Source organism: Perissodus microlepis, chromosome 11, assembly GCF_051167445.1.
Source record: "Perissodus microlepis isolate ML-2025 ecotype Zambia chromosome 11, ASM5116744v1, whole genome shotgun sequence".
NCBI lineage: Eukaryota > Metazoa > Chordata > Actinopteri > Cichliformes > Cichlidae > Perissodus > Perissodus microlepis.
Window position 1 is genome coordinate 9,696,565 of NC_140471.1, and position 12,490 is coordinate 9,709,054.

Consider the following 12,490-nt stretch of genomic DNA (forward strand, 5'->3'; position numbering starts at 1 on the left):
CCTAACCCTGACCACCCACTTATTTGCACTTTTTCCTGAGTGGACATCAGCAAGTCTTGTTTCCATGTCGACGATGACATCATAACAATTTGATTGGTCACTTGCAATGTTGAACCTGGGCCAACATTAATTATGATGATCCAGGAACAACACCAGCACTCTGAATATCAGATACACTGTCTAAATGTAGAGGTATTCTCTGGCCACTAGATGGCAGTGTCACACTACCATAACCTGTGCAGTAAACCTATCAGTTGAGGATTTTAATTAAACACAGATTCCCCGTAGGAGGTCACATCTTCCTGAACCTGCCATATAAACCAATCATCATCTTGCACTAACATAAAGCGCTTTCTCATTTCTGTCTTTCCATTTTCTTCACCATCTCTCTTGCTCAGTGACATCACCTGACCACTACCTGCAGGTATACTTCCCACATCTTGAATACAAAGACTTTCTCTCGCCCGCAGTCATGCATGCATGCATGCATGCATGCATGCATGTATAAACTCTAATCCTCTTTGCAATTTCACTTCATTTTGCACATTTTTTCTGCATCTCCCTTCACGCCCTCGCTTTTCCAGTCCTTACTGAATTCTGGGTAATCAGTAAATCACCGCCTACAGCGAAAACAATACAGTGCTGTGCACACAATGACCTACTGAAACCACTTGAAACATTTATCTAGAAAAAATAAGCATTTGAAAACTAGCTGCTTTATAATCTGTAAAAAAATATGACCCTATTTTATTAGGATGAGGAAAACCTTTTAATTCTTAACCGGGGAAGAAAAAAAGATTAAATCTTATTAAAGACTCACTTGTCTACTAATTACAAAGAGAAGCATATAATTAGTGCTCAAGTAAAAAAAAAAAAAAATCTATAAAAGTTAAAAGCACTTAGATCTGAGAAAAGGAGAGAAGACAATATAAGCAGGAAAACAGACAAGGGGAAGTGCAGAGATGAAGTTAATACTACAACAGAATGTGATTTGTTGGACAAAGAAATCAAAGGGCTGATGGAGGAGCAGGACAACAATATGGAACAGGAGACAAGACGCACAGTAAACACACACAGACGGTGTGCTGCTTACCCGCCAGGGCTAGGGGTCAACAGTAAGGCAGAGTGCCGGAGAAGAATGGGGGTGAGGGGAGAGAGAGAGAGAGACGGAGCAGCCAAAGGAAAGAAGATACAAGGGTAAATATTAATGCTCCAAGCATTCAAAACATGCACTGTGTCCACTCGGTAAATGTGTCCCTCCATGTGCTACTGGAGGAGCATTTCATTCATTCATTCATTCAGTGTGTATTTCTGCTTGTACTTTTGCTTCGGAGCGTGTGCATTCATGTACGTGTGTGTGTGTACCTTGACTCCATCATTGTAACTGTCTCCAGTATTTAGACAGGCCAGGCTGCTTACTTGGCACTGGGCCCCAGGTCGAGGGGGTTTCTTTGGCGGGGCCACATGCTCTGCAGGAAACAACATACGACAACGTGTGAAGTACAAAAATATTTCTACTCACAATTTATTCCTAAGAAGTGTGGGCAGATGCTTACTTTGGTTTCGCAGCAGCTCAGATTATAACACAGATTATAATTAACTCCAGCCTAATTTTTGCCAAACAAAGCGTCACCTCTTAAGATTTGGTTTTTATTTGAATTGTATCTATGCTTTCTACTTCTTTTCACACCTTTTAGCCTCTTTTTCTCTTCTGCATTTGATGATGTTCTGTAAAGAACATTCAATTGCAAAGTGGTATTAAAATTGTCGTATGAATAAAGTTTTGATTGATTTATAAAGTCTCCCACACACTGTTTCAAGTATGAAACGTCTCTCTTCCTCTACATTAGTATCTATCAGGAATCAGGAAACGTTTAATGGACAAAAACGATATTCCATCCTGGAAAATCATCCCCCAACTGGCTACTATACGTTTCTGTTTTCTCTGTATATTTACGCTCTGAGCACTGAACATACTGAACATGACATGCTGTTTGAGTCCACATAACCAGAGGTTGGTGTTCTCACTAGCAGGCCAGCAGGTTCACAGCTGGATCTGTCTTACTGTGACCACAGACTAAACCCTGCAGACAGACGCTGACCTCAGAAAGGCCAGAGATACACAGCGTGCTACACTGTGTGATGGTATATGTGTAAGTTACATATCTTGGGAGAAAGAGAAGACAGCATATAACAATAGTGGTTGCCCTCCTGTAATTGTGGCGGAGTTGAGGCCCCATCTATTACCTGGTTTGCCAACGGGCTGGTATATGTGCTGGTTTCCTGTCTGCGCAAACAAACAAACAACAAAACAAAGCACTGGGTTAGCGATTGCACAGACGCAGACATAATCAGAAGCTTTGCAGGAAATTAGAACTTCACAGCTTTAAACCACCAGCGGCCTCAGCACAGAATCCAATTTACTGCATGTGAGCCTCAGCTCGCACACAGCTAGCTCACAGTCATTTGCGGCAGAGGAGCTGTGCCTGTTATTTTGTGCTGTGTGGTCCTGTGTTGGGTAACTTATGGTAACAAAAATATTCTGTTTGACAGGAAAAGGATGACAAAACAAAGTGTTTCTTTTGTTAGAGCTAGCATTTTAAAACGGCAGCATGTTTACATGATGTGATGGTCGTGAGAACAAAATGCCAGGAATGTTACATATTTAAATTTATTGTATTTTTACTGCATCCCTGTTGTTTTGTATGTGTGAGAAAACAGCACAGAAGGATTCAAAAGCCATGGTGCCATCATTGTGTTGTGGTCTGACAACCACCAACACCCAAAAATACTCCACCAAGGCACACACACACACACACACACGAACGAGGGAGATTTTCCCACCACAAACCACAACCATTCAATGGGAGGAGGAGGAGGACAAGCAGTGAGATGAATTACAGAGACGGAAATATCTAACTCATGGCAACTTCAGACTGCTGAAACAACTTCTGCTGGCATTGGGGAAATAACATCAACATGCAAGTCTGCGTTCAGCTGCAGAGATTCCAGCTTTGGGATACAGTTACACACACGCACACACACACTAGATATTACAACAGGAGAAGTTGCAAGATGCAATTATCTCAGCAACTCTCTGTGTTTTGTGTGCAACCAAAAGGGCTGGCAGCAGTGCCCAGATCTTACATCCTTTACCAGTAAAGTTGCTTCTCACACTCTAAAGTATTTATTTACAGATGGACAATCACTAAAATCGGCCACCAGGACACTCTGGGACTGAGTGCAACACCCTTCCATTAATATCCAGTTACGCTGTGAGAAACTACTGACCCCACATTGCTGACTTTACCCTCAACAGGTCACTTCCTGTCCCTGAATCAGTCAGTTGAAATGAAAACAAACACGCCGCAGCAGTGAGTCTGACCATAACACGGACGTCCGTCAACATTCGTCTTCATCAGACATCCTCCGTGGTTAAAAACACAAACACTTCAGGAAAATAACTTCCCATTCATAAAGTGGCGGGGACAGCAAATTGGACATGATTTGGACAGTGAAAGTTTAGAAAGAAACAAACAGAGACAGTTCAACTCGCACCTGTAGGAATGTCCGTGAGTTATTGTCCTGATGTGAATGTGTATAACTAACTAATGAGAAACATGAAGAAGAAGAAGGAACTTACCGGTGGCTGGAGTCCACTGTCTTCTCTGTCCAGACTACCTCTCGAACTTCTCGTGTCGGGTTTCTAAGCAATCACAAACAATCAAACATTACATCTCTATTTACCAAATCCATATACATATACTTCGATTTGTAGTAGGAATTTTTTCAAATAATCCAAATGTTTCACAAAAAAAAAGAGATAGACTTCATGGATAAATGAATGATGAAGCTGTGGCAGAAAAAAAAAGCACAACTGTCCAAACACAAAACCTCCTATGAAGACTGGAACGCAGGATACACAAAGGTGTAGTGTCCAAAAGGCTTTTTTGGATCCTCCACACAAAGTTAACTTAAGAAAAATGTTTCTATTGGTGCTGCCATGCAAACCGAAATAAAACCACACACAAAACAACCACAAAGTCCCACTCATTGCCCTCTCTGACACACACACACACACACACACACACACACACACACACACACACACACACACACACACACACACACACCCACTCATACCAGCTTTCCAAGACAGGACTTGAAGACCAGCATCGCCGCCGAGTTCATCAAAGAAGCCTGATGCGTGAACCGTTCGTGTGAGGTGTTTAGTCTCTGCTGTTATCTCGGGATCTTTCCAGTATCCCGCACTGTACCCTCTGTTACGCTCTGAATGTTCCCCTGTCTGGTTTTCTCTGTAACCTTGTCAGTGCTGCAAGCTTCATCCAGAGAAGACTTCAGATTCAACTCCAGCTTCCTGCCTCCACCACTCTTATGTCTGACGGTGACGCACAGAGAGAGGGAAGGAGAGGAGGAGGGAAGAAGCACGCTGCCAACAAGCTGTCAGTATGCGAGCGTGTCTACCCTTCTTTCCCAAAACCTCCTGCCTTTCTCCTCCCTTTCTTTCCCACCCCTTTCTAGTCCCTCGCTCAAGTGACAGTCTTATAAAAACCAGGCAGCCTATAAGAAACACCCCCCACCCACCCCTACACACACTTTATACCTCCCCATCTTTTCAGTAATCTCGCGTGTTGTCATTTAGTGGTTGTGGGTCAAAGACAGACTGTTGACTGGGCTGTCAGATTCTGTAAGCCTATCATTAGCCTGGAATTTGCACAGGCCACACCTGCCTACAAACTCACTCTCTCTTACATGCACGCACACAAACACGCACTATAAAAGTCTTAAGCAAAAAAAAACCCCAACAAAAAACCCCAGACAGTTCCTTAATTCTGTGTTCACAGAAAAGTGCATCCTACATTAAAAAAAAACCCTCTTTGCCAACCTCTTCTTGTCATGTCAAACCCTGCGCTCACTCATCTTCGTCTGGATGAGTCTTACCAGAAGAACTGAGTGGTATCCAGCTACCCATTACTAACAATCAGAGGAGACACGTTTTCTTCTTTGTAAATTCCAAACCAGAAAGTGAGTCACAGGAAGTACAGAGTAACATTTTTTTTTAAACTGTGAAGACATGGACGTTATTGTCCACACACTTCACCCATATATGTCAGCACATGCTATGAATGAACACAATTGATGAGACTTATGTGATGCTTATGCATATCCTGTGCAAACAAGCAAAGTGTAATTAATCTACATTTGCACATTGCTGCAGTGCCGAGGCTTCAGCAGCATGGTATTAAGGAGGAATTTAAGTTGATGAAATACTGCACAGTAACTGTTTAACAGGTCATTGTAAAACTCTTTTGAAGACGACAGTCATTTTCATAACCACATAGGATGCCTCCAAAAGTCTAGTTCTTAACTGATTCTTTCTCTAACCAGCACTGACTGCAGCACATCAGAGCAGGGTCACTGTAATAGCAGCCTTAAGGTTTCTAGCTCAAAGACACCGCAGCAGACAACTCAAACTGCAGCGCTGTTAAAAAAAAATATAATCAGCTTGACACCACTGACACCTTCACCTCAAACTTCAAATGTCTGTGGCTGAATTCAGACTGCAGAGAAAAGGGTTTCAAATCTCTTTTTCCCCCTTTTGCTCTTATGCGACTCTTAGTGAACTTTTTTTATTACAATGTGAACAACACAAATCGCATTTGACATCTAATATTCTCACGTAGCAGATTTTCATTTTTCCCACTTCTGTGTGTGGTTGTAAATCATATACAGGTCAGATTTTTCAGGAGTGTGACCACGTCACAGCGAAATCGAATACAGCTCATTTCCCATCACAGCTACGAGACTTCAGTAACTTCAAGGCAATATCAAACACGCTTCTGCACTTCTTAATGAGCATTTCCATTAAATTCCTTTCAGTATCTGGTGACATTTTCTCACTTTGCAGCATTTTATTTGTCTTCGTGTTGCATACGTGCTAGGAAATTAGCGAGGATGGTTTCCTGTTGGTTTGATTCGCTTGTGTTTTCTTAAGTTGCAATGCACTGAGCTCTCAGGACCACGGTAAAAACACACATTTAAGTGCAATAGTGTTTTCAAATCAAATAATTTAAGGGCTTAAGTATATTTATGTGTGTTGACATAATGATAAACTTTTTAAAAAATGAGTCCAAACTAAGTGCTTACACTTTCTGAATACGGAATTACGACAGCATGCGAAAAGACGGCAACTAAACAAGACATCTTTTCCTTACAGTGAGCACTGACACAATGCACCATGCACAACCTCTCAGAAAAGCCCAAAATAAATCAAACAAGAACACGTCAAACTTCCTTAAATTTAGCTGCTTTTCCTTTATTGCTGCAAAGAGGCATGTTCAGGGCTGCACAAATGCGCTAGTCTTTAGACATTTTTGTTTACCCCACATAGCTGCTTAAATCTAGCCAACCATACAGAAGCAAGACAAAGTGAATCTCAATTAAATGCACTGTGACAGCATCCGTAGTGTGCATGTGTCAGTTGTGCATGGGTGTGCTTTACCAGCAGCCTTTCCTCCTGCTCCAGCCACCTCTGATCCTCCTCCATCTGCTGCTGTTGTATGATCAGCTGTTCCTCCATTAACAGGCACTGCTGGCCTACACACTGCTGCATGTCTACTGCCCTGTCCTACGCACACAAACACACATACATCCACACACACACAAACGTGCAACAGAAAGACAAGCATAGCATAACAGACATGCACACCAGCACGGGGACACACAGCCACAATCACATGAGGAGAAACATGCACAGACATGGAGATGAACACACATATACACCAGACTGATGAGAGGCTGAACTGAGGTGGTGGACGCAAATACTAAAAACAACTGAGGTGTCAGGGGGGTGTTTCTGTGAAAAAAAACTGGTGTGGAAACTGGAAAACTTTTGCAACCCATTTAAAAAAAAAGTGTGACTGGTGTGTAACTGCCTCCACAGAAGAAACAATATGTTTGTCACACTTGAAAAGATGAATCGTTGGCCACTAGTAGAGTTTCAGGTTGTCTAGGTAACCTTTTAATCTATTTATTACCCTGTCAGGTGTTAATCAATGGTATCCTGTCCTCTCAGTGATTTCCACTTCAATTGCTTTTTTATCTTGGAAAGCAGAGTTTTCTTGAAGTTGCTGAATTTGAATGCCTTTCTATGACCTCTGGTCACATGACTGCGTTTCTCTTATTGTATACATATAGCGTAACAGCCAGTGACCACAACCAACAAACAGCACAAAACTCACATCACAGCTTAAAATGCTTCTTTCCCTCGGCTATTAGATCACTGAACTCTCAAGGGGATAATTAGATGAATTTTTCTATGACTGTTGATTTTTGGACACGTCCTTGTTATTCTATTTGTTTATTATATATGTTTTTTTGTTTTTTGACATCATAGTTTGCTAATTTGTGCCTGCGTCACATCTTAGTTGAGTTTGCAACTAAATTTCCCTTTTTGTGTATTAATAAAGTTGTCTGAATCTGATTTCAGAGTGAGTGTGTGTGTGTGCGCGCATGTCTATAAGAGTGAAATTAAGAATCCTACCTCCATCAAAGAGCCCCACAGCGCCATATCCTGTCCGTGAGGCTGGGGAAGGAGCTGTGCGTGCGAATGGGTGTGGACATGGTGGCGGGGGTGTGTGTGTGCGTGGTGGGTGTCCAGCATTGCCGCCTGAGGTGGGTACAAGGCGCTAGGCACAGAGGGGAGTGTGTGAGGGCCTGGATAGCCTGCCATCTGAAACCAAAGTGAAGACAGGGACAGAGACACAAGGATGTCCTTAATGTTTTGATTTTGAAAAATCTCAAGACGTTGATGCAATTATAGCAAGTACACATGCAGTAAAAGAGCTGTTCAGTTTGTCTACATACCTGATAGTGTCCAGGATGCTGGGGACTGGGGTAAAAACCTTCACTTGAGCGAGGACTGGGATAGCCAGGTCTACTTGGCTACAGAGGCGGAAAATGAGAAAAAAAGGAAGAGAAAGATAGAAAGAAAGATCGAGGAAAGGTATTTTGAGATACAGAAAGACAGGTGGGGAAAACAAAGGTGCAGTTATAACACTTTATATTTGTAACAATTATATTTTCTCCAAAGAAATGTTAGAAGACACTTCATTCAGACAATCAACACACAAACCCCCCCAGGAGCTGTTTGTGTGGCCGGGTTAGCTGTCAATCAAAACAGGGAACACCCACTGGGCTGCAAGTACAGCAAGCTGTTAGTCGAACGACTACAAACCACGACACCCATGGAGAACTGCTAGACAACTATGAGATAATCTTTTGCTCACATGTTAGATGTGATGCAGGCGAGTTACATGTTCACCAAGACCTCTCTTTCAAGCACACTTATGAACTATAAAAGCAAAAGGAGTTTAAAATATTCCCAATAAGCAGAACAATCGTCTGCTCTGTGTTGTTGGCCAGAGGAGCAAAGTTTAGTAGAGATCAGCAACTCTCTAACACAGGATACTCTTCCTCTCACTCGTAGTTTCAGCTAAAAACAGAAGTGCTTGGTGAAACCACGGTGTTGTTTCCTCTGCTGCTGGTTGATGCACAGTTGATGAACTGTTTTCCCTTCTTAGAATGACTGGACACATTTTTTTCTTAATGATTTGAACTTCTCTAACATATTGAGCTCGTTTCCAGCACGGCAGTGTTGTAACCTCTACCTTCCACAGTCTCTCATAGTAGCTCTCTCTGGACCACACCTCCGACAGCAAGACGAGAGACAACGACACATGAAGAGGGAGGCAGAATGCAAAGAAAGGCAAAGTGGGATAATAAGGAGACAAGGAAAGAAAATAAAAATGGGAAAAATAAACAGAAAGGGAGGGGGAGAAAGGACAAAGAGAAGCAGACAAGACAAAGACACTGAAGACGAGACAAAAACTGGCTTCAAATGTTCAGACACAGTCAGGGCAAACGATGGAAACGTTCAGCCTGTTTGTGGACAGGCTCACACATGGAGGGTTTACATGAACAAAATATCTTGGAAGGTTAAATCTGCACCGAGCAGATTAATTTTCCTTTGGCAGTCAATCCACAGGGAGGGAGGTTTCCCTGGGAATACCCAAGATAAAAATAGGAAGATAAACACACAGGGACAGACAGATGGGAAATTAATCACACCGGCTAATAAAGCCAAACATTGGCTAATATCTGCAAAGCTTTGGGTGAATAACTGAATTTCATCATTAATGACCAAATAAAGAACGGATTTTGGATTAACTGCACCACCTAATGTAAAAACATAATAGTTACAGGAGTTTAGACCATCTGAGAAACAAATAAGCTGATGCACGTCTGACATTAATGCAGGTTCTGACCATTGCATCCATGTGCAACCAGCTAAGAGGTTGCTTTGAATTGAAAAGGTTTATGTACATGAGCAGGAAATGCCTTCATAAACACCATAAACTTTTTTTGGTGCTTGAGGTAATTGTTACTACACAAAACTGCAATAAGCACATGCGGATTTGGTTTGTTCTGTAAAATGGTGCTTGATATGCCTAGAAGAAGTTTATCTTCATTTTTCAAACTACCTTTAGCATTTACAGCACTTATATGAGATTTTCAACTCAAGCAGCATCAAATAAAGCACATAGAGTTAAAAGCTCATAGTGGGCCACCACCATGTTACAATCTAAATCTGTTCATCATGTTAGTGTTTGTGAGCCTGTCCCTCTGAAAGTGCTGAGGTGAGATATAGTCAGGCCCATAAGTATTTGGACAGTGACACAATTTCTAATATGTGTCATAAACATTTACAGGAATATTTTGTTAAATCCCTTGAATTAAAACTGGATTTGAAATCAACTGTGTTCCAAAAATGTACAGATCGAGCACTCTTAGTGGAGTGTTCGGCTAGTGCGCCTTTCGTGTTATTTACCAAATTTATATGCACTCTTTTCATTTCAGCTCCGTATGATAGCCTGTAAAACATTTTTGCTGCTCTTCTCTTTATTTTCTTTAATCTAAATGAAACAAAAAAGGAGAAGGGGGGATAGATGTGGTTGAAATGCAAGACTTTTTGGTTTGAGATGCTGCTGATGTAAGGTTCAGAGGTTCTGAAATCCAGTTACTACACCTTTGAACAGAGTATGTCATTTAAAAATACAATTTCTGCACAGCACAGTTTGGAAAAACAGTAAGTGGAATTTTTATTTATTTATTTTTTGAATCAATTCAATAATTTTGAGAGACATGCATTGTTACAAGTGTGACGCCATGGCAAAGCTCCACAAGAAAGGAGTGATTAAAGCTTTTCTCAGTGTAGTGATTCACACATTACCTAATAAACAAAAGTTCCCCAGTTCGATCTCAGGAGGACATATAATCATGTCCAATAACAGGAGCTGATCCTGGTTGTGGTGAGGATTTAACTTTTCAGCAAAGAGCCAAACAGGCCAATGGGAAAGGTTGTTCCTCGCTGATTTCTCACCTTTAGAGAAATTGTAGCCATATATATTTATTTTACAAGAAGCCATACACTTCAAGACCATTTACCCTGAAAACAGGATTACCTAGAGCTTGTGTGTACTACTACTACTACTACTGGCTGCCACCCATAACCTGGTTCAAGGTGACAGAGTGTACACATGTGACACACGCAGGCCTTTTACCCTCATCTGGTATTTATAGTTACTGTCTTCACATGTTCATCTAAACATTAGTAGAAACTTTGAATATCTTTTGTGCATAGATCTCACTTGAAAAAGATCTCAGTGAGACAACCTGATTTAATAATATTATGCAATAAAGGAATGTGATATAGTACAATGCATAAGCAGGTCCATATGCTTAGAGGGTATTTAATCACAGTGTGTTACTGTGTTACATTTGCCTCTGGACCTCACCAAAACTGATCAGATATTTGTGTTTTTTGATTTAACATGCACTCCACAGAAGTGTCATGTTTGTTCGATTAGTCAGTGTTAGCCCACTGGATTAAGGATTCGTTGAAGGCATTCCTGAACAAGCCAGAAATAGGGTGCATTAATCCGAGGACACGTCAAAACTATGCCCGACAGACGCAAACACAAATATATGTGGCCGCATTCAATCACAGAGTGCAGAGGACGTTTCAACAGCCTGTCCTGCGAGAACAAAGCATGCAAGCAGTCTTAGCATAAACCCATGGAAAAAACACAAACTCCCTCCTGCACAGTAATTATGATAATGGTCTAAAGATTAGAGTTTTACTTCTCAGTGGAGAGTATTAAAAAATGCTGCAACTCTCATCCCACTTTATGTTGAAAATGGAATTTAGATTGTGAAAATCAATGTTCACATAAAATAATGTTAAAAAAAGTAACTATTTACTCGTGTTGAGCGATTGGACCTGTCATGTTAACTGACCCTACCCAACATGCATCACTAATGGGAATGTTGCAGCGTTTTTCTTTTTCTTTTTTTAAATACATGCACTCACATTTGTTCTTGTTAGTAGAAAAAGCTTTAGTGTAGTTTAGCAGCACACCACCTGCCTTCAATGGTGTAGACATGGGTCTTTCAGAGCAGAGGATGGGAAAAGGTACGTGGGTAGTTATGGGGAGGTTATGCATTTGGCTGGATGGGTGAAGGTGGGTAGAGGACAGATTACAGGCAGATGCTACTGTGTGTGGGGCAAGAGGGGGGAGCGGGGACTTCTCACATGACTGCACAGCAGGATGGCAGGTCTGGGCGTCAGAGTGCAGTTGGAGTGGAGTACTGCGATTAGTCTGACGGTGGGTATGAGAGCTGCTGTTTCTGTGCAACTGCAGGGTCTTAAGATCAAAATTTGACTCGGGCTGGATGCTATGGAGGGTGTGGGGACAAACATCTGACGTGCTGAAGGGCAGAGAGTTAAAGTTGGGACTGGACTGTGAAAGGAAAGGAGAGAAATGCCGGGGATGGAAGTGGGTGTCGTTTGACTTTGAATGGGAGGAAGGGAGCAGGTGGCTGTTAGTAGGTGGATTTGTCTTTCGTGGGCAGCTGTTGCTGGACAGGCTGTCCAAATGTGTGTGAAGTGGAAAAAAGACGTTAGTTTGATCTTGAACCAACAGGGAGGAGTAAGATTTGAATTCACTATTTAACTCTGGGTTGCGGGGAGACAAAGAGCTGCTGTAATAAGTGCTGTTTTGAGGGGGTGACTCAGGCTGAGGGCTGGGAGAAGAGGAAAAGTGCTGCAGACGTTTTAGAGATGATAAGTTGAGAGGATAAGTGGGAAGGTGAGGATGAGGGTTCCCAGTGCAGAGGGAAAGCTGTGAGGCAAAGCACTGTTTTTGACGGCAGTGAAGATGAGAAGGAGCAGAAACACAATCCATACTGAAGGTGGGCTGCAGGGAGGGACGGCGGCTGGGCTGCAAACAGAAACACAAAGGTAGAGGAGGGACATGTCGAAATAAAAGTGTCACAGTGTGACAGCCAGGAAGAGATAAAGCATAGACAGAGATGTACAGAACTGTATCCTAAGTCATGCAGCAAATAA

General features: G+C 42.0%; 1 protein-coding gene across 20 annotated transcripts in view; it reads right to left on the minus strand.

Moving 5' to 3' along the window:
• The window catches only part of LOC146377262 (focal adhesion kinase 1-like), a 69,953-nt gene that overhangs the window by 10,517 nt on the left and 46,946 nt on the right, over window positions 1-12,490 (minus strand). For 11 of the 20 annotated variants that reach the window (XM_084945022.1, XM_084945017.1, XM_084945023.1 and 8 more), the window contains 8 exons: window positions 11,508-12,362; window positions 7,888-7,965; window positions 7,565-7,753; window positions 6,524-6,649; window positions 3,644-3,706; window positions 2,248-2,287; window positions 1,366-1,469; window positions 1,094-1,102 (listed from right to left, as the gene is read on the minus strand). In XM_084945022.1, coding sequence (XP_084801148.1) covers window positions 1,094-1,102; window positions 1,366-1,469; window positions 2,248-2,287; window positions 3,644-3,706; window positions 6,524-6,649; window positions 7,565-7,753; window positions 7,888-7,965; window positions 11,508-12,362 — 1,464 coding nt within the window. Of the gene's footprint in view, window positions 1-1,093; window positions 1,103-1,365; window positions 1,470-2,247; window positions 2,288-3,643; window positions 3,707-6,523; window positions 6,650-7,564; window positions 7,754-7,887; window positions 7,966-11,452; window positions 12,363-12,490 lie in introns of those variants that run through there. The other 9 variants (XM_084945026.1, XM_084945029.1, XM_084945028.1 and 6 more) reach the window with 5 other exon arrangements.